At 39.5% G+C, this 23,394-nt stretch overlaps 1 protein-coding gene across 1 annotated transcript; it reads left to right on the top strand.

Annotated features, from left to right (window-relative positions):
- Window positions 1-213: 213 nt before the first annotated feature.
- l(3)mbt (lethal (3) malignant brain tumor) lies at window positions 214-21,891 on the top strand. Its single transcript, XM_034984133.2, has 10 exons — window positions 214-366; window positions 442-1,236; window positions 3,127-5,280; window positions 5,556-5,781; window positions 14,110-14,421; window positions 15,788-15,941; window positions 17,301-17,363; window positions 17,450-17,510; window positions 18,009-18,227; window positions 19,561-21,891. Exons 1-10 carry the CDS (start codon window positions 214-216, stop codon window positions 19,750-19,752), a joined length of 4,329 nt encoding a protein of 1,442 aa, XP_034840024.1. The 3' UTR covers window positions 19,753-21,891.
- The last annotated feature ends 1,503 nt before the right edge of the window (window positions 21,892-23,394 follow it).

Below are 23,394 nucleotides of genomic sequence, written 5' to 3'. Positions count from 1 at the left end.
GCAGGGAATGTATTTGTTATTTTTATTAATTTGAGATAATTAGGTGCGAAAACTTTAGTTGAGACTGTCCATGAAACATCAACGAGCAATGCGTCGAGACGATTTTTACATTACAATTTTTTATTTTTTCTTGCATTGCAGGTCGTCAGTAATGAGTTATAAAACATAATTAAACATCGGTAATGGTGTCGCTTACGTTTTTCGGGGCGAGAAATGGAGAGACAGCAGTGTAATTCACTTCAAAACTTTGACGATCCGAAAACGGAAATTTTGAAAAAAAGATTATTAAAGGCGGCCAGCACTTCCGCGAGTGGCAGTCTGGCTCGGAGCACCTCTCAGCATAATGTGCTGTTGAACACGTTACGCGTGAGTGTCGATATTCTTCGTTAGCGATAGGCGCAAAACAATTTGCCCTCAATGACTTTGTTTACGGTATTTCAGGCGCCAATCTCGAGCAGTATGATCGTGTCGTCAGTGCAGGCGCCGCAGAGCTCCATGGCTCTCAGCCACAACCTCGTCACCCACTCCCTCGCCCCCATGAAGATTCACACCGGCACCTCCCCCTACCCTCTGCAACTCTCTACCGTGCACGTGCCGGTGCAGATCCCGGGCTCCACCTCCAATATCAATGTGCCCGTGCAGCTGTCCGGTGCTACGAGTAGCATGCCGCTGCAGATAGCGCCGGTGAGTCTGCCCTTGCAAGTGTCGGCCACCACTAACATCCCCGTGCAGATGCCGGCCGGGGACACCATCAATGTCCCGCTGCAGATTCCCAACAGCCAAAACATCCAACTAACCGGCCCCACTCTGCCCTCTATGCCTCTGTTGCAAAACCCCCAGCCTCTCCACAGCTCAATCATTCACGTCCACATGGGTTCCAATCGATCTACTAACTTTGATGGTAGCACAGACCTGAACGTGGCCACTTCCACACCGCTTCAGCTGTCAGACTCTGGGCTTCAAGTGAAGATGAACAATCCCTCATCAGTGGCACAGATGCAAGTCGGTTCCAACTCGACCGTTATGCAAATTCCAAACTCATCTAATAACTCGATCCAACTGACATTGCCTAACACTGGAGGCGCAGGCGCAATCCAGCTGAGGGGTGCTCCCCGCACGGTGCCTCACGTAGTGTACATACAGACCCCCACGGGACTGAAACCTGTGACCAGTACAGAAGTGATCAGCCAAGCCAGCACCAGTGGGAACCCACCGCAGATCATTGTCAGGAGACCTGTAAGTATTATTTTATATTACTTCATAAGTTGTGTTTGTTTGCAATAATATAAAACTTATCAGTATAAATATTCTTTTGTTGACTTATTCAGTGCAGGGCCAAAACTGAATAGTGTTCCTTGATATATATTGTTCATATTTATTCCTAAAATGCTCAAAAAATTAAAATTAGTGCTTCAAATGCGGCCCGAAAAATATCAGCCAAAAAGCTTATTTCAAATTACTCAAATTTTTTGACTTAAAGTTTTATTTTAGAATAAATATTTTTGTTGTCATCAAAACTTTTTTTCTACATTTCGTAATAAGAAACATACATGTGTATGTGTGTGCAAACCAGGCCACTTAAGAGATCTGAATTTGTATGTGAGCCCGTATCGTCTATACCTACTATTATTAGTCAATGTATTTATCACATTAAAAATAATTTAAAAGCTAATTTATTTTTTATAACTCTCTTTTATTAATGTAATAAAAATTAATATGTTCAATGTTATGAGAAATATGAATATCGTTTAAGCAAGCAAAAAATACCTAATTTATAAGTAATGTTTTAAACTTTTGCAACATAGGTAGTACTTAGGTTAGATATACCCAATTATTTTATCATTATTTATACAACTTTCTTAATTTGCAAGGCATCCAACTCAACATTGAATAAATATTGTAACAATTATTTTATACTAGACTATCTTATGCTCGCGACTTCGTCCGCGTGGACTACACAAATTTCAAACCCCTATTTCACCCTCTTAGGGGTTGAATTTTTAAAAATCCTTTCTTAGCGGATGCCTACGTCATAATAGCTATCTGCATGCCAAATTCCAGCTCGATCCGTCCAGTTGTTTTAGCTGTGTGTTGATAGATCAGTCAGTCAGTCAGTCAGTCGCCTTTACCTTTTACATATTTTGATGATGCCAGCGACTTCATGGGAATTTTATGATTTTCCAGGATAAAAAGTAGCCTATATCTCTGTACCAAATTTTATTAAAATCGGTTGAACGTATGGGCAGTGAAATGCCAGCAGACAGATAGACACACTTTCACAATCATAATATTAGTATGGAGGATTGGATGTGTATAAAGTTGTTGTTTTTCACAGCTTGTGATTAATTGCAAGTCTAATCTGATAGTGATGTACATTGCCTCCATTCACTTGATTTTCTTTGTTGATACCTACTTAAAGTTCAGCTGTTATTTTATTTTTATATTATATTGGAAATGATTTATTAGTGGAAAATGTCTGCAACTGCCTCTGAATAAGTAATTTATATTATGTAAACTTTTGAATTGGCCTGACTAAACCTTGTGTAAGTAACATGGTTTATTTGTTTGCTTAATTCTTTTGTTTTCTTGTAAGGTTTTCATTTTCATCTAGATTTCGAAAAAAAAGTACCTACCTACTGTCTCACTGACTGACTCATCAACGCCCAGCCCAAACTCTTGAACCTAGAAAGTTGAAATTTTGCACAGAGGTTCCTTTTTTAATGTACATAAGGAATATGGCCGAAGTTTTCTAAATTGCAACGGGAGCGAAGCCGCGGGCGGTCGCTAGTGATTAAATAAACACACTCAAATCAATTGGCTTACATTATAACTAGCTTATGCCCGCGACTTTGTCCGCGTGGACTATTCAAATTTCGAACCCTTATTTTACCCCCTTAAGAGGTTGAATTTTCAAAAACCTTTTATTGGCGGATGTCTACGTCATAATAGCTATCTGCATGCCAAACTGCATGTTCAAATTGCCGTCCAGTAAGTTTGAGTTGTGCGTTGATAGATCAGTCAGTCAGTCAGTCACGTTTTCGTTTTATATATTTCGATTATTATGTACTACTTACATACGCACCAAAGTACACTTAGAAATATTCTTACAGCACCTTTGTATTTCAGGTCACAAATAATTCAAATATACACTTAATATCAAACGTTGGTACTAAACCCAACATTGCACCTAAGATGCCTGGACAAAATAAATCGTCTATACTCGCATCAGCCAACGCTGCTCAACCGATAGTGATTCAAAAACCAAAAACGAATGACAAAATGATGGTTCCAGTTAGCATTGCGCCCGGGACTCAGGCGAAGCAAGCTATAGCGTACTTGAGCTCTGTTAAAAAACCAAACGCCAAGACAATGCCAGAGAATCAATCTATCCTCATCTCCAGCAACCAAACAAATGTTAACTCCAACAATCAAAAACTATTTCTGACCCCCATGAATATGCCTAAAATGCCAAGCACCAAATTTATTCTACCTGTGACTCTCCCGGCAACTATGGCTTCCAAGGGTCCAATAATAAACCTACAGATAGCCAACGGACAAATACAGAATGACCCCCAAGGGAACATCACAGTCATGAGAGACACCTCAGTGGAAACCTCTGACATGCCACCCCTGCAGCCTCTAGCGAAACTAGTTACGGTTAATGCGAAAGATAATTGCGTGCCCCAGAGCCCTAACAAAACAGACAAAACTTTCACTATTTCAATACCGGGGTCTAGAGCAGAACCTACGGGAGAACAGGGCGAATATACATTATCCATACCCGAGACGAATGCTTCAATGAATGATGATATCTATACAGTGTCGATAGCAGATGATGAAGGTGGTATGACGCGGGAAAAGTCCTTTACTTTGGCCATACCAGAAAAAGGCAAGAGCCTTCTAAATAGAAACTTGCTTGACAGAAACGATGTAGGTCCTGTACCGATCGCGGCACCTGCGATTTTGCGGCGTTCCTATTCCGATAACAGCGATAGGAAAACCACAACCGCTAACAATATTAAGCGTCGAATATCGTTGTGTACGGAAAATATGTCAAACAAAAGTGTGAAATTGACTTTACCACCGACGAAAGTTGTGACCCAAACAAAATCTAACGAAAATTTAGATGCTGATATCAACGACGATCATCGCGTGCCTTCTTTGTTTTGCGACGAAAAGCTCGATAAAGATCTGGAGGCCAAAGTAAACCTGGGTGACTCAGACCCTGAAGATTTCAAGGAGAAAGTTGACGACAAACCTAACGACGCGTACTATCAGAAAATTGATGCGTATGAATTTAAAGATGAAATAAAAGTGAGAGAACATGATCCTACATTAGAAGAAGATCCGCCCGGTTTGGTGTGGAAAAACGGGTTGGCTCAGCTCCGAGGTAGCAATTTACACTTTCGCACAAATGAATTTGGTCTCATCGATGTCATCGAAGAAATGCAGCAAGATGTCGATAGTAATCCGAACACCAAATACCACACTCCACTGAAAAAGAGAATAGAAAGGAGTAAGGAGAAAAAACCGACATCTCCAGAAGATCTGTACAAGTGCGATGGGTGCGGGTGCCACGGTATGGCAGCCGAGTTTATAACGCCGAACTTTTGCAGCTCCACCTGCCAAACTGAGGTTCAAAAGATACAGCAGAAGAAGAAAGATAGAGAGAGGACAGAATTGGCCAAGAAGAGAAACAAGATGAAGAAACTGCTCATGAGGAAGCAACTGTCCGATTCGGACATGCTCGAAAATAAAGACTATAAGGTTCCACTGAAGCACTACGATTCCGCTACAAGTGATACTCAGATGTCTGAGACAATGAAAATGGCAGAAGATTTGGTGGAGAATGAGAAGTATCCGTGGATGTGCGGGAAGAATGGTTTTTCGTGGATGCGCTACTTGGATGTTTGCAAAGCGAAGGCTGCGCCAGTGAAGCTTTTTAAAGACCCCTTTCCTTATAACAAGAATGGTTTCAAAGTGGGAATGCGGATGGAGGCGATCGATCCGCAGCATCCTTCTTTATTTTGCGTGGTTTCTGTCGCTGAAGTGCAAGGTTACAGGATGCGGCTGCATTTCGACGAGTATCCGGATATGTACGATTTCTGGGTGAATGCGGATTCGATCGACATCTTCCCCGCGGGATGGTGCGAGAAGAACAGTCGCCCGTTGAAGCCGCCTGCAGGATACGACTCGGCTACGTTTTCCTGGCCCTTGTACCTAAAGCAGATGCGTGCTGTCACAGCGCCTAGGTACCTCTTCTCACATATCACTTCTGCTGTAAGTATCACCAGCGTGCTTAAATAATTTTTCAAAATTAAATTGCCCATTTTGGAAAATGCTTCAATATTACACTTCAAGTTAAATATTTTCCGCCTGTAGGTTTTTACAAAAACGCACAACATGGTTTTGCTTAATTTTACCAAACAAGAATTTAAATACTGTTCCAATCATTTTTTACTAGAAATATATTTTTCGTTTTTTCGGTACTTGTTGAACCATTTTTTTTGCGATTGCTGTTTTATCAAATATGTTCAACTACCCTCTTCTTTTAGATGATAAAACCCAACGGTTTCCGTATCGGCATGAAGCTAGAAGCGGAAGACCGCCACAACGACATGGTTTGCCCGGCCACCGTGGGGGACATGCTGGACAACCGACTGCTGGTCACCTTCGACAGCTGGGACGAAGTGTACGACTGCTGGGTGGACCCATCCTCCCCCTACATACACCCCGTGGGCTGGGCAGAGGAGAACGGCATCGCTTTGACACCACCCAACTGTGAGTGCTTTGACTTGTATGTTGTAGGTCAGTCACCAATACCTTTTTTAGGGTTCTGTAGCTAAATGGCAAAAAACGGAACCATTATAGATTCGACAGGTCTGTCTGTCTGTCTGTCCGTCCATATGTCACAGCCACTTTTTAACCGACTTCAAAAAAAGGAGGAGGTTATCAATTCGACTGTATGTTTTTTTTTGTATGTTTGTTACGCGATTACGCCGTCAATTATGGACCGATTTTGATTTTTTTTTTTTGTTTTGTAGGACATACTTCCGAGGTGGTCCCATTTTAATTTGGTAAAGATCTGATGAATATCTTCGGAGATGGAGAACGGAACTCCTCAATTAATAAAAGTAAATTGCTCGCGATCAGTGTAATAGCTTTGTAAACAGTAGGGTTTTAACCAGGCATAGCATATTTTAACCGACTTGAAAAAGGAGGAGGTTCTCAATTCGAATGTATGTCTTTTTGTATGTTTGTTACGCGATTTCTTCGCCATATATGAACCGATTTATAATGATTCTTTGAAACAGTAGGTTTTTAACCAGGCATATCATATTTTAGTACGATGGGGCCACTAAAAATTGTGAAATAAACCGACTTCAATAACCACCACCATTAAAAAGTAAAAAATAATTTAATTTATTACCCAATATATTATGTATACAAGAGTTTTTGTAGTTCTATAGTAATATTTTTTGGAGTCGGTGCAAATGTGGAGTCACCAAACACTATGAAGAGTAGATAGACGGTTCGTGCGGCTAATTGGCACCGGCTCCAAAAAATATTACTATAGAACTACAATAACTCTTGTATACATAAATATATTGGGTAATAAATTAAATTATTTTTTACTTTTTAGCGTTGGTGGTTATTGAAGTCGGTTTTTTTTTTTTTTTGAATTTTTATATTTCCGAAACTATTACAGCTATACTGTCGAAACTTGGTAAGTAGATGTATTCTATGAACCGCATTAAGATTTCACACAAAAATAGAAAAAAAAACAATAAATTTTGGGGGTTCCCCATGCTTAGAACTGAAATTCAAAATTTATTTTCATCAAACCCATACGCGTAGGGTATCTATGGATAGGTCTTTAAAAATGATATTGAGGTTTCTAGTAAATTAAAAAGTTGCATTTATGCGTCCGTGAAAGCCCCAATCCGCAGTGAAGCTGAAAGACTGACTTTATTAGCATAATCACATAAATATATAAAAGAAGGTGACTGACTGACTGACTGATCTATCAACTTATAATACTGGACGGATCGGGGCTCAGGCTGAAATGTGGCAAGCATGCAGATAGCTATTATCCTTTCTTAGCGGATAAAAATATCTTAGGACTGCATTAAGAATCCAATCTTTTAATACAATAAATAAACTTGAATGAAAATGAAAGTTTCAAAATTAATAAAAACCGGCCAAGTGCGAGTCAGGCTCGCGCAAGGAGGGTTCCGTACTACAGTTGTATTTTTTCGACATTTTGCACGATAATTCAAAAACACCGGTACAGGTGAAGACCTTTCATATGATACCCCACTTGAAATGGTTATCTCACTTCGAAAGTTGAAACTACTAATTATTAGTTCATGACCACAATTTAATTTTTTTTGTGTGATTTAACCCTAAATTCACGGTTTCAGATTTTTTCCTAAATGTCAGCTATAAGATCTGCCTACCTGATTATATATATCATGATTCTAGGTCAACGGGAAGTACCCTGTAGGTTTCTTGACTGTCAGACAGACAGACAGACAACAAAGTGATCCTATAATAAGGGTTCTGTTTTTCCTTTTGAGGTACGGAACCCTAAAAATGTGATTAAAACTACTTATGTACTTAATTTTTAATTTTGCATTACAAAATTTAAATTAAAGTTTCGAGCTCAGTATTATTATACATAAATTAAGATGTATGTGTTTGTGTGTGAGTGCTTAAGTATGGAAGTAATTTAGTTTGTCCATGTCAGTTAATCAGGTACCTATTTAGAGTCCTATTTAATTAAATTGCTATGTTTTATTAAGTTTTCTGTGTCAGCATAGTTTCAATACATAGTTTTCAATTTTTCTGTTTCATCAAGGTAGTCGTAAAGTAAGCTAACTAAAAAAAGTCGCATCTATGCGTTCGCGAAGGTCGCAATCCGCGGTGAAGCCGAAACACTGACTTTATTAGCATTTTACGTATAAATATTATCTTGTCAGAATGTACTTAGCGTCATTTTAGGTGTTAGTGCGCCTGGGAAATTCGATAAAAGCAGTCTTGCTTGAGTTTTAAAGGCGGGAGCAGTTTCTATTAATTTCCTTGAAATAATTTTAAAACTTGTTAAAATGTGAGTCGGACTCGCGCACCGAGAGTTTAGTGCCTTGGAAGTACCTACCTAATTAATTTATATCTTAAATATCTCCAACTGCAAATGTAAGTTTAAAATTGTTTTATTAGATGTGATAGCCTAGTGGTTAGGACGTCCGCCTTCTAATCGTAGGTCGGAGGTTCGATCCCGGTCATGCACCTCTTACTTTTCGGCTCACTACAGAGCACTGCAGGGCGATTGTTTAAAACCTGCATCAATCATTATTACAATCTCAATTGTTCTGATTGGCTGAATTTATGCGATTCTTGTTGCAACAATGCATTGTGGCCAATAGTGAGCGAGCATTAACCAATCAGAGATGATTGCGATCGTGACATTGTAGCTGTCAAACAACCGCGGTAGGGCCACGGGTCTCCTCTCAGAGTGAGAAGGGTTTTGGCCATAGTCTACCACCCTGGCCATGTGCGGATTGGTAGACTTCACACACCTTTGAGAACATTATGGAGAACTCTCAGGCATGCAGGTTTCCTCACGATGTTTTCCTTCAACGTTAAAGCATGTGATATTTAGTTACTTAAAACGCACATAACTCCGAATAGTCAGAGGTGCGTGCCCGGGATCGAACCCCCGACCTCCGATTAGAAGGCAGCCGTCCTAACCACTAGGCTATCACAGCTTTGCAGCGAGTGTCAAAATGTGCAGCGCGAATGACTTTTTTTTAACATTTTTAACATGTTTTTATTAACTTGCTTTCTTGTCGGTCTGTTTGTTTTTTTGATTGTACTGACTTAGAAGTTTGATTTGTTAACAGCTTCAAGGGACCATAGACCCGAAATTTCATACTAGCTGATGCCCGAGACATAGTCCGCGTGGATTTAATAATAATAATGTTATTTATTTCAGGCAAATTGTACCCATATTATTACAGAGGTCAAATATAAAATAAAATTAAAATTTAGATTCTAAGGTAAAAAATCAATATTTGTTTGGTGTACCTACTATCATACTCTGGTGTGTTTAGTGGTGAGTGGCGGTATTCGTGAATCGCTCTTTATACCTTCTAAACACCAAACCAGAAGGCCAAAACTTTCCATCTTTCCATCCTATGTCCTTCCCCGGGATGCAAGCTATCTCTGTACCAAATTTCGTCAAAATCGGTTGAACGGTTGAGCCGTGAAAAGCTAGCAGACAGACAGACACACTTTCGCATTTATAATGTTGGTATGGATTATCTGATGCCCGAGACTTAGTCCGCGTGGATTCACGTTATTTGAAATCCCGCGGGAACTCTTTGATTTTCCGGGATAAAAAGTAGCCTATGTGTTAATCCAAGGTATAATCTATCTCCATTTTAAATTTCAGCCAAATCCGTCCACTAGTTTTTGCGTGATTGAGTAACAAACATCCAAACATTCACACTTTTACATTTATAATATTAGTAGGATTAATTTGAGTTACATATCTCTACGCGTTTCTGAGAAAGTGTTATGATAACAAACGGATCCTATGATTCCTATATAAACAAAAAACTATTTATGATTTTTCAAGAGCTTATATGTACCTATATGCCTACCTACACTACTTTTTGTCACGAAGGGGCATAATACATAGTATACGTATTACATACACATAGAACAATAGATTTGTTTTTACTATACGCTAAGTTTTGCTCACGGCTTGGCGCGTAGGTACTGTTTAAATCTATACTTAATATTATAAAGAGGTAAAGTTTGTGTATTTGTTTGTAGGGGGTAATCTCTGTTGCACTATTGTCGTACCTACTCTTAGCACAAGCTTTACTTACCCACCTACTCTTAGCACTGGTTTCGGAATGCTGAAAACTCTTTTCAAGTTTTCAATTTACAATAATATTATTCCATACTGTACAAGCAATGTGAGATCTTATATCATGACATGCAGTAACAATTGTTCGGTAAAAGAATGACATGGTCAAGTGGCACGTGCTCCGTACAGCATTTATTTTGCTGAGTGCAAACAAACTCGTTTTGTTATCAATGTCTCGCCGTCTCAATACTCGTAGGCACTACCTAAATGAAAAGTACATATAATAATATGTATAAGTGACCATATTTGTCAACTGCAGACTTAGGGCTGACGCATACAGACGGAATGGATTGGAGTCGAGTCTATTTGATAACAAACTCGGCTGTATGGACTTTAACATACGGTCGAAATTGGTCTGCCTCAGTGTTTTGTTCTCTATAGAAAACAAGTCATTATTTAAAAAAACCATTGCCCTACCAAAACTAGCTAAAAAGTAAAAAAACAGAACTAATACATGCACCCTGAAAAGTGAAAACATTACACTCCTTTTTTGAGCAGTCGTGTAATAAAACACTAGGAAACGCGGCGCCTGGGTTTGCCGCCGCCGCTATACCAATGTAAATAAAGCTTAAGCGCGTGATACACATGCTAGTTACTCGCACAAAAGCATGCCAGTTACAAGCAAGAACGAGCTACTAGCATGTGTATCGAGGTTCTGCCAGTAGCTCGCATGCCAGTACATGGCATACCAGTAGATCGCAAGGCGTTTGATTTTTTCCCCTTGAGGGGAAGTGGGACGGGGGACTCGCACGCCAGCTACAAGTACGCGAAACACGTCGTAACGTGTTTGCTAGTATCTCGCACATCGTACTACTACTAATGCAATTTCTCTCCATATTGTTTTCTTTTTTTGTGTCTATTCATTGTTTTCAAAAGTTTCATTCATTGTTTTCAAAAGTTTCTTCACTAAGGTAATCGCGACTTGTATTGTAACACTATTTATTTCTTCATAATATAATATATTTATTTTGTGATCTTCAACTCGCACGTCACTGGTACGGTACGCAGCCTTTCTAGTAACTGGCATACCAGTTACAAGCATGTGTATCACGCACTGACATTCTGCTAGTAGCTGGCATGCCAGCTTGCCAGCACCTAGCATGCAATTAACTAGCATGTGTATCATGAGCATTAGTTTGAATTTTTATCAAGAAAGAAAGACGCCACGGCTCTGGTGGTGTGTGTTGCGCCTAACTAACTAATACTTCAACGTTATAAACGGACTAATATTTCAACGTTAAATCAAAATAGAGTATAAATACGGACTCATAAATTAAAATACATATTCGTATAGTTATTGGTATAGAATAGAATAGAATAGAATAGAATAGAATAAATTTTATTGCATTAACTGTGTAGGTACATTAGGTGTTATACTTGTTATAAAGTTCTAACAGTTTGCCACTTTGTGGCGTGCAATACTGGTTACATACAATTTTTTATTATTACAATTTTTAACTATTTTGTTTACTAAACTAAAAAACACTACCTAGGTACTTACATACTATACTTACATCAATAATTTTCATAAAAATACTCATTAACATTATAAAAGGCCTTACTAATTAACCAATTTCTTAATTTATTTTTAAACATATTGCCTTCTGTTTTTTTTAATATTGAGTGGTAAATGATTAAAAATTTTAACACCAAATGCAAATGCGCTTTTTGAGAAAGTGTAGCAGTTATTTTGGGGTACAATTATGTTGTATTTATATTTTGTACGCAAGTTGTCTCTTTTTGTGTTATTTCCCACAAAATACTCAGTGTTGTTTCTAATAAATATGCATAGTTCCAAAATATATATACACAAGATAAGGTAAGATATTTTTTGATATAAATATATTTTAATCCGATACTTATTAAAAATATTTTTTTGTATATAAAAATTGTTCCTTCCTTATTTTCGTTTTATTTTAATTATTTAATGCCGAAAAAAATTATAAATTTAATTTTTAACTCTTTATACGACACAGTCTGAGGGAATTTTTTATTAATGAAAGTTACATATTTTCATAATTAAATATTATGTAAAACGCATTTAGACCCTAATACTTACAGGTATAGATAAGTATGTAACACAAGTCCAAAGAAAATCATGTTGAACTTATAACCTACAAAGTACATAGTTCCAAAATTGGTAAAACAACACTCGGTTTCTCCATTAGTTACCTAACGAGGATAATTACGTATCTACAATTTAATCGTTTGGCTGTTTACATTACGGTAGCGAGTTGCCGACTCCGTAATACTGAGTCGCTTGACGCTTCGAACCACTATCGTCTATCAGTCACCTACCAACACTCGACTAGGTCAGACCTATGTCAATATCCCACTACGTATAACATCGCGGATTCTAACTAATAGCTAGATAATTCAAGTCAAGAAGTCAATTTACCGGTAATTTGTCATGGTATTGATACATTTAAGTTAAGTGGGATATGAGTTGTTCCAATAATTTCACGTGAGTCAATTATTATTATCGTAATGAATTGCTTTGGTTATGTTATTATGTACCTATCTTGTTATGTATAATGTAAGTTTGAAACGAGCCTATATAGCCTCGTGGCTTCGTTCTTGTAGAGTCTATACCTATCGTTTAAAAACTTGTATCCATCCTAAGTTATATTATAATAGTGAAAGAGTGTCTGTCTGTCTGTCTGCTAGCTTTCATTTTTAGGGTTCTGCACCTCAAAAGGAAAAGGAACCCTTTTCTTCTTTGAATTTGTCTTTTCAAAAAATTACTTTGTTGACTATCTGTCTGTCTGTCCGTCCGTCCGTTTGTCTGTCTGTCGGTCGTGTCTGTCTAGAAACCCCAAAGAAAGGAAAAAGGAACCCTTATAGGGTCACTTTGTTGTTTGTCTGTCGTGTCTGTCAAGAAAACCTATAGGGTATTTCCCGTTGACCTAGAATCATGAAATTTGGCAAGTAGGTAGGTCTTATAGCACACATAAAGGAAAAATCGGGTAAAACTTAATTTGTGGTTACATCACAAAAAAAATTAAAATGTATTCATGAACTAATAATAATTAGTATTTTCTATTTTTAAAGTAGGATTACCTACTATACCAAGTGGGGTAGCATATTATGAAAGGGCTTTACCTGTACATTCTAAAACAGATTTTTATATATTTTTATGCATAATGTCGAAAAAATACGACTAGTACAGAACCCTCGGTTCCCGAGTCTGACGACTAGTTTTTCCGTTCCGTCCCATCCGTTTTACCAATTTAGATTGAAGGTATACAGAAATTACTTTTTATCCCGAAAACATTTATTTTAATACTAGAAGATGCCCAAGATGGACAAAATTTGTTTGTTTTAATCGACTAAACCGTCTCGTCGTCGCTTATCATCAGATGCAGTCGTTATCAGGTGCAATGGATGGATTGTGATAAAAAAACAAATCTGCTTATCTTATAGAGAGAGTGTCGTAATGTTTACCTGAAGTTTTTATGGTTTTGTAGATCAATACAGGATTGAAAAAAATAGTAAGAAAATATTTTGTTTAAAACAGGATTAAAACATTTTAGCGTTTAAATTATATTATTTAGGATTAAAACATGTTTAAAATTGTTTTTTTTTTCATTTCAAATATGTACATATAAAATTCTTTTTCTAAGTAACAAGTTGATAGGTAACAAGTTGAAATTATTTATAACAAATATTTAGAGGTAGGTACGGTCCTTTGGAGTTGTAATAAAAAAACGGGCCGAATTGAGAACCACCTCCTTTTTGGAAGTCGGTTAAAAATCAAGCCGAGTTGCAATAAAAAATCAATTTGTGCCGCTTATTTTGACACTCACAAATAAATCCAAACCTATAAGGTACTTCCCGTTGTCCTAGAATCATGAAAGACAAGAAACAAGGTCTAGCGCAAGTAAAGGAAGAAATCATTGAAATTGTTAATTATTTGTAATACAACGAAAAAGACATCTCTTGGGATGCATGTGATCTTAGAGTTAAGTTTAAGGTAAAGCTGATTGCCCACAGACTACAAGTTCCCGTTGACCTAGAATCATGAAAGGCAAGAAAAAAGGTCCCATAGGTATAGCATAAGTAAAAGTAGTAATCGTTAATTTGTAGTTATACAACGAAAATATATCTCTTAATTTTATGAGATGCATGTGATGTTCTAGAGTCGAGTTTGAGGTAAAGCTGATTGTCCACAGACTACAAGGACTCGTCGTCGTTCTCATGGGAGAACTACCTGTCGGAGACGATGGCGAGCGCGGCGCCGCCCCGCGCCTTCAAGGCGCGCCCGCCGCTCGGCTTCAAGCCGGGGATGAAGCTTGAGGTGGTGGACCGCAGGGTGCCCTTCCTGATCCGAGTGGCCACCATCAGCGCGGTGAAGGGCCACCAGGTGCGCGTGTCGTTCGACGGCTGGCCCGAGGAGCTGGCGTGCTGGCTGGACGACGACTCGCCGGACATACACCCCGTGGGCTGGTGCCTGAAGACCGGACATCCCTTGGAGCCCCCGCTGAGTGAGTACTTGAAGAAGACTTTATGCTGACTAAAACTGTTTAAATTTCCATACAACACTTTTATGCCCAAGAGCATAAAAGTGTTGTATGGAAATTTCTACAGTTTTAAGTTTTAAGTCTAGCTTCCTATGCTCCATGTTCTCCTGAAATTTTATTTGTGTAAGCTAGACTTGGTCACGTCAAAAGGTCTCCAACCTTGAACTTGGCATCTTGTTAAAAGGCTTCAAACGTTGTACGTGCGCAGTGGACGATTTATCGATGTATGGCTAGAGCTTTTGTACAAATTGACCGGAATAGTTGAAGTATGAGAATAAGGCTATAGGTCGCGGTCGTGTATCGTTGTTTCATTTCCTCGCAATCGATGTGAAAAGTAGTGTTTAACTCGGGACTAAGGGTGAAATCTATAGAGCGCACTCTGCAGACTTAAGATAGAGTTAAAACGAGACAGAGCTATTATCTGTCACATAAATCTGTCTCGTTTTAACTCAATCTTAAGTCTGAGCAAAGTCGTCGTCGCCGGCAGTGTGAACAGTCAGAGAGCAACTTTTGATATATGCATTTCTTTCGTTTACACGGAATGTACATTTATTGTGCTGTGGCGGTTGCCACAATATAAACTAGATGGCGCTGTTCAATCGATGACGTAGTCCCGAACAAATGTACCGCCGACAGTACTCGCACTAACAGAGTGTTCGGCAATCTGGACTATATATAGAAGTTTCAAGATACAACCGTCGGCCCAGCTGGCGCTACCGAGCACAACCAACCGCTCGGTGGGAGATCTCCCCTTTGGTACGGTCGAGCCTGCACACCGCTCCCGTACAGTGCGTTTCTTGAGAGAGAAAATCGGCGATAGTTAGTCGTTTTCTCGCCGGCGCGGCGGTCGGACCACTGCCTAAAATCCGTGCATACTTCATGCTCGAGGTTCGTTTTAGTCCCTTGTTGAACAATCTACTGAGGCGCGACTCGAGACTGAAAGTTATTTAGATCTGGTTTTGTTCAGCCGCCGCTAAACAGAATAGCTGTTTTGTGGCTGCCATATTTTAGCGGTGTTCTTTAAAGTACCAAAGAGTTTAGTTAAATAGGTAGTTAACGGACGCGTCCCATGGTTTCTTTCACGCTTTAACCTTGTGTATTGTTTATTTATTTATTTTATATAGTTGTAATACCTAGCTGTAAATTATTAACTATTCAACTTATGTTTGGGAAGGCACTGGCCCCTAAGACACGGGATTTCCTAGTTTAGGGGTCAGGATTCCAGAGAGTTGATTACTGTACTGAGTTGTTTAAATAAATAAATATATATAAAAAAAAAAAAGTTAGTTAAACGCATAGATTAGAAGCTCATTAGGTACGTTGTATGCAGCTGCTGAGGAGCTCCGAATAAGCGGTCCGTGCGGAGTGGGCGGGTGCAGAGGGCTGGGCTCGGTGCGCGGCGGCTCGCACAAGCAGCACGGCGCCGCCTCCGCCTGCCCCTACCGCGCGCAGCGCCCGCCGTCGCCGCCGGACCGATTGCAAAGGTAGGCTGAAGGAACTCTGCGATTTTATAGGATAAAAAGTTAGACATTGGCACTGATTCTGAGCACAACCTAATTTTAGAGTATTCGCATACTCGTCTTATTAATGTAATATGAAAAGGACAGACGCAGTTTGACAGTTTTAAATTTAATTTTTAGATGGTAAAACCCGTGATTTTAGCGCGCAGTCGCGAACCTACTGTTTAAATTTGTATTGTGCACTAAAATTTAGTCTTTAAATGTGAAAGTCATGTTCCGTTCCTTTTTTAGCATTCGCAAAAAGAAAAGGATGCAGATACTCTAATTAGGGTATTTAGTTTAGAGGGAGACTAGAGAATCGGGGCCAATGGCACCGATTCCTTTGTCGTTCTCTAAACTAAATTTAGAGTATCTGCATCCTTTTCTTTTTAACAATGCTAAAAAAGGAACGGAACATGACTTTCACATTTAAAGACTCTAAATTTTAGTGCACGCTACAAATTTAAACAGTAGGCTCGCGACTGCGCGCTAAAATCACGGATTTTACCATCTAAAAATTAAATTTAAAACTGTCAAACTGCGTCTGTCCTTTTCATATTACATTAGTAAGACGAGTATGCGAATACTCTAAAATTAGGTTGTGCTCAGAATCAGTACCATTGTCCTTTCCTGGGATGTAAGCTATCTCTATACCAAATTTCGGCAAAATCTTTTCAATGGATGGGCCGTGAAAACAGACAGCCATACACACTGTCGCAGTTATATTATTACTAGCTGATGCCCGCAACTTCGTACGTGTGGATTTAGGTCTTTAGAAATCCCGTGGGAACTCTTTGATTTTTCGGGATAAAAAGTAGCCTATGTGTTAATCCAGGGTTTAATCTATCTCCATTACAAATTTCAGCCAAATCCGTCCAGTAGTTTTTGCGTGATTGAGTAACAAACATCCAAACATCCACACTTTCACATTCATAATATTATTAGGATTAGGACTAGATGCCCGCGACTTCGTACGTGTGGATTTAGGTTTTTAGAAATCCCGTGGGAACTCTTTGATTTTCCGGAATAAAAAGTAGCTTATATCAATCTCCATGTCTTTAACTAGACCCATGCAAAAAATCACGTCGATCAGTTGCTCCGTTGCGACGTGATTGAAGGACAAACCAACATACAAACACACTTTCGCATTTATAATATGCAATTGTGATATGAGTTGTGATGGAAGTATTTTTATTTATTTTTTATTTTTTTATTTTTTTATTTAGACAAAAAAAAGCGAATAATTCACACCACACTTCCAGACCAAAGCACTAGACAAAAAGACGCGATAGAGTATGGATAGGTATACCTATACTAAATAAAGTATTGTTCTTTTGGTTTCAGGGCACAAAGTAAACCTAAATCGATTTCAACTAGTACACCCAACAGTGACGCTCCCAAAGAGAAGTAAGTTCTGTTAAATTTAATTACATTCACAACTAACTTTTAAGATTTAAATTCTTAGGATCATGACAAATTCATTTAATTTTCAGGCTTCCGAGGGGACGGCCGCCCAAACACAAAAGAGTTGAAGAAGTTTCCAAAAACGATCCGGTAAGTAAGAACTCCCATACTTATCTAAATATATAAAAAGAAAAGGTGACTGACTGACTGACTGACTGACTGACTGACTGATCTATCAACGCACAGCTCAAACCACTGGTCGGATCGGGCTGAAATTTGGCATGCAGATAGCTATTATGACGCAGGCATCCGCTAAGAAAGGATTTTTTAAAATTCAACCCCTAAGGAGGTGAAATAGGGGTTTGAAATTTGTGTAGTCCACGCGGACGAAGTCGCGAGCATAAGCTAGTCGTTATATACACATGTTTCTTTATCCAATTAATTAAGATTACTTTTTAAGATGTCTGTCTCTTTAGTTTCCTAACCGTGGAGTGCGACAGTTCATTTGCTGTCTCTCTTCTTCTTCTTATTTTGCTGTGTGGCTATTGCTGTCTCTCTCTAGCCGGACGTTTGACAGCAATGATCGCGAGATACGTAATCAGCCCGCCGCCGATCGTATTCTGATGTTGCCACGAACCACGAACACAGGTATCAGACGACGAGTCGCTGTCGAGCAGCGGCGGTAAGCGTTGGCGCGGCAGTGATGAGCGGTTGCGTGCCAGCTCGCGCCACTCCGCGCCGCCGCCCTCCGCGCCGCTCCGCTCCGCCGCGCACTCGCCCGCGCCCGTGCCCGCCATGCCGCGCGCGCTCATCGCGAGGCACGTGGCCGACCTCGCGCTGCCGCCAGACCCCGACTCTTGGACACAGGTTTGTATCTGCTACAGAACTACATTGCCAAAATTTCACGCTTGCGATCAAGATCTCGTCGATTTGAATTAATTCTTCAATCAACTCCATAATACACATCTAAATATATAAAAGGAAAAGGTGACTGACTGACTGATCTATCAACGCACAGCTCAAACTACTGGACGTATCGGGCTGAAAGGCATGCAGATAGTTATTATGACGTAGGGCTTCGGCTAAGAAAGGATTTTCGAAAATTCATCCGCTAAAGGGGTGAAATAGTGGTTTGGTGTAGTCCACGTCGCGAGCATAAGCTAGTATGAAATAAAAATTACAGTGCACAGAGAAAAAAAAAATTGTACACACCCAATTACTGGCTAACCGGCTAAATACAAATATGAAAAAAGCACTGTGTAATTTCAATAACTACTAAATGTATAAAACAAGAAAAATTACGAAAAAATGGCTTTATCATGGTGCATACTTAAGCTGAGATATATCATACTTTGACATTGCTCAGACTTTAGTTTCAGTTAAAACGAGACAGGTTTATGTCAGCGCTATAACGTTGTCTCGTCAAAGTTTGCGCTATAGATTTGATTCTTCGCCAGCGAGACGCAAAAATTAATACTTTTTCCCTGTGGCCCTACCGCGGTTGTTTGACAGCTACAATGTCACGATCGCAGTCATCTCTGATTGGTTGACGCTCGCTCACTGTTGGCTACAATGCATTGTTGCAACAAGAATTGCACAAATTCAGCCAATCAGAACAATTGAGATTGTAATAACGATTGATGCAGGTTTTATAGAATAGAATAGAATAGAATAATGTTTATTCGAGGTATATAGGTGGTACATGGTGTAGGCAATATCGTCCTGTACAGCAGTGCAACACCTCGAACAGGTAGGCCACTCAGCTTGTGTTGAGACGTCGGGCCCCTCAGACACAAACCTCTAGAGCAAATATCTGAGGTACCAGATGCCCCAACGCTGATTTTCAGTGACCGCCTTTTAAATATTACCTAAACGTCAGTGGCATAGAATATATAAAGTTGGCGAGTAAATGGATAAATAAAATAAAATAAAGTGTTTACAGTTTTTAAATTTAAAGTGATATAGGACATAAAAGAAGAAATAAGAAATAATACATTGAAATAGATGTTGTAAATTGTAAGAATAGGAAAATTGTACGATAGTTTTTTTTTTTTTTTTGTAAGTATAATAAAGAAAAAATAAAATAAAATAAAATAGCTCGCAAGGTGTGGATGAGAAAGTAAAGTTTGGTAAGATAAATAAATTTTGACTAAATCTGTAACTTTTGAAGATTTTTAGACAATCGCCCTACTGATTACAGAAGGATGTGGCAGCCTTACTGTCGCGCATCGCGGGAGCGGCCGCGGGCGCCGCAGCGGCCGCCGCGCGCGTCTCTGGTGCGGAGCTGCTGATGGCGTCGTGCGAGGAGCTCGTGCACTGCCTGCGGCTGCGGCTCGGGCCCGCCGTCAAAGTGTACGCGGCCGTGCGTCAGCTGCGCGACTCGCTGTCGTGATCCAGGGCTCTGCAGCACGCGCTCCACGTGCTAGTGTGAACTGACACTGTCGACATGCAGTGGTATACGTCTTACGTACGTAGTGAACACCGTGCGGCGTCTACAGCTAGTGTGATCTGCGCCTCTCAATACCACCCTACAGTCAGTGGCGTGCACAGGAGTTCAAGCCAGGGTATGCATTTAGGTATGAACTTGTTTTACGGCAGGTTACAATGAAAAAGTAAGCATTGATTTCTTACAATGGGGGTAAGCAGTGCGTTTATGCTTCTATGAGCTGCACGCCACTGCCTACAGTGTAGGCTGCATTCATTCAGAGCCTTAACGACCTGGCTTCGCGCGACACAAAATATGGGGGTTTGTCTACCCCAACAACAGAGACTCGTGCTATATTCGCGCCGTTCAAAAATAAGATTTCTGCGCAAGTACATCGGCGAAACTTATAAAGTGGTAGTACTGTGCGACTGATGGTGGTGATTAGATTTCATTCTGGGCCTAATCTAATCTTATATGCTACTTGATGATTTATTCCCGCGCTATTGTATGAAATCCTGTGAGACATAATAGTGCAAGAAGCATGTACAGTTGGCCTCAGAATTCGAGTAGCAATTCCGCAAAACTATTCCATCAAAAACCCGTCGCACTTATTACCTTTTTCTATAAACACGTCACACAAACACTCAGATGTGTGCACAACCGTGCGGTGCAGTGCAAGCGAATTCGATCATTAAGGTGCTAAACGAGTTTTGGCCTTTGACTGTACATTTCATTCATGTTAGGTTAGATGCTGTATATAATTATGTACCAATGACAGTATTTTGCTGCAGTCTGTGTACAGTACGCGGCCGAAAGTAATGTACAACGACCTTTAGAAGGAGATAGCAGATTTATAGAGCGTTGTCCCTGTCGTTGAGAACGACAAAACGTCATATAGGTATGAGTGACAGAGACAACGCTCTACAAAGCGGAAATGTCATTCTAAAGGCTGATGTACATTACTTTTGGCCGTGTACTGTAGATAATCTTTCTCTTATTTTTCTGTTATATTAAATACATAATATAATATATACAATTTTTAGTCATATAAATGGACATATTATGCTCATGACATAAACTGTAAAAAAATTATGAAAAATGTATTTGTTGCTCATAGTCAGATTATGTTCAAATATAATATATTCTATGTTATGTTGATGTAAGATGGTTTTGCCATAAATATTTGCTTAAGTAAACAATTCATGCAACGAGGTTTATGTCAATAGGTGTAAGAAACCTAAAAAACTGTATAAAAAATGATTTAAAATATAATATCATGACTTTCTATGAAGAGAAATCAACAATTTTTTGTGCTATATATATAGACAACTTTATAATGTTCGATACAAGTAGTTCACAAGAATTTGAATGCATTAGACGTATTTTGTTTGCTTAGTTTTTAGAACCTGTTCTCTGATTTCCATCATACGGTACAAACTAGAGGGCGCTGTATCGAATATGATCACAGTAGCAAAGTTTACAGCTTCAATTCCAGACGTTATCATAACGAGATCAAAGATGCTGGACTACTGTGTCTCTCTTAATACTGTGCCACAGAGAATTCAACCTCAAATACGCATATATACAAGATTTTGCATGAAAACAAAATCGTAAAATGTTGGCGGGGGACAGCCATCCACCTCCCATGGCCCCACCAACCTCTCGGTTATGTGGGCCGAATTGCGGGAGGGCGCCCGTTCGGTACTTGCTCTTGGCGTTTTCCCGGGACGCCTTGACTCCTTACAAATTATTTTGTCTCCTCCTTGTCCCTTATGCTCACTCTCCCCTCTTGGGGGCCAGACATTACTAGCACAGCTGATATCCCCGCTGCTGCTCCTCTGTGGTGCCAGCTTGGCACTTGTACGCTCCCCTCTTATGCCACAGTTGACAGGGGAGAATGCTTTGTTGTGATTAGTGGACTCAAAAGTCAGGTAATCAAGACAATGTGCGGAATGAGGGTACCGAACGGGCGTGGCCCGACTTATGCTAAGCAACTGCATAAGCTTAGCGATCGGGGGTGTCCGGCTATTAGGCGTCTATAGGTGGTGGTCTGTGTACAGCTGTGCTAATGTTTTGGGCTGTAGCGTCGCGAGTATTTGCGCCGTTGAACTGACAATATTATGGAAGTAAGCTATTGTACAGTACGCGCCCGAAACTACCTTTAGAAGGAGATAGCAGATTTATAGAGCGTTGTCTCGTCGTTGAGACCGACAAAACGTCACATAGGTATGAGTGACGGAGACAATGCTCTCTAAGCCGAAATGTCATTCTAAACGCCGATTTACATTACTTTCGGCCATGTACTGTAGTTATTTATTTTGTATCATAAGCTTCTATTCTATTAGCACAAAATGCAAGGTTTGCGGTTGTGACTGTATAAAATACGTAACTTTCTGGAACCTTTTAGATTCGGCGTAAGTTTGTGCCTAATTCTCTGAAGTAGGCAGGCAAGTCTTAAAAATATAGGTGAATTGCGATAAACCTACACTCTTACAAGTACCCCGCCTATGTATTTATTTATAATAAAAATTATGGTTCACTTTTACTATACAAAAAAAGATTAAGGAGTACACATTTTATAAATCAAACCAAACCAAAGAAGGTATCATTAAACTTCTATGCGATCTAAGTAAGAATACGAACTACTTTTCGGCATATTGTGACGTCTTAACTGACAATATAAAATGTATGTTTAGTCCCTTGTATAGTCCGTACTAAATGACTTTACGCGCCATTTTAACTCTATGGGTCCACCTTTAACCATATTTTTTGAAGAACGTTCGTAGATATCAAAAGTTTCGTAAACCCCGCGCCAATATCTATGTCCATGTTGCTACCTATCTGGAGTTTTGTAATGTCGTACCTTATAATATTCTCAATAGTGTTTGTAAGACATACTAAGACAGTTTAATAATAAACATCAAAAAACGGTATAGTTTATTAACGGTAAAGTTTATTTCTTGTAAACTTTGCTTCATCATTCATGATCAACCCATCGCCAGCCCACTACTGAGCACGGAATAAGAAGGGTAACTTTGCTTACTAAGGGCGATTACGTACTGCATCTGATCCGAATCCGTGAAAATACGTTCCGAAGTATAGTCAGAACTATTTGTATGGTAGCTTACGCACTAGCTCCGACTTCCGTCATCCGAGTTCACTCCGTCATCCGTGAGAATATCTCGGTCATATAAATGATATGTCAAAGATGTCCACTGAATAGCTTGGATTTGGATCAGATATCGGATTAGTGCGTAGGCAATATCCGAGTTTTTTATATCCGTATTTTCACGGACTCGGATCTGATGAGTGCGTCCGTCATCCGTGAGAATACCAACGATTATCTACGACATATGTCATAAGCTCCCATACAAAACAAAAAGGAACGTATTTTCACGGACTCGGATCGGATGAGTGCGGAACCGCTCTAAGCGTTAATTTAATTATTCTTATCGAGTGACAGTTGTCAGGTTGAGGAGTTTCCTATTCTGGCTTTGATCGCATTTTACTTCCTAGTTAGCATGATAGAAAGTTAATGTAAATAGTAAATACAATAATTATTGTAGTAAAACCGAAATCTATATTTTGGTGAAGTCAACATTTTAAAGT

The sequence above is a fragment of the Maniola hyperantus genome, chromosome 3 (assembly GCF_902806685.2).
Source record: "Maniola hyperantus chromosome 3, iAphHyp1.2, whole genome shotgun sequence".
In the NCBI taxonomy this organism is placed as follows: domain Eukaryota; kingdom Metazoa; phylum Arthropoda; class Insecta; order Lepidoptera; family Nymphalidae; genus Maniola; species Maniola hyperantus.
This window is presented reverse-complemented; position numbering and strand designations above follow the sequence as displayed.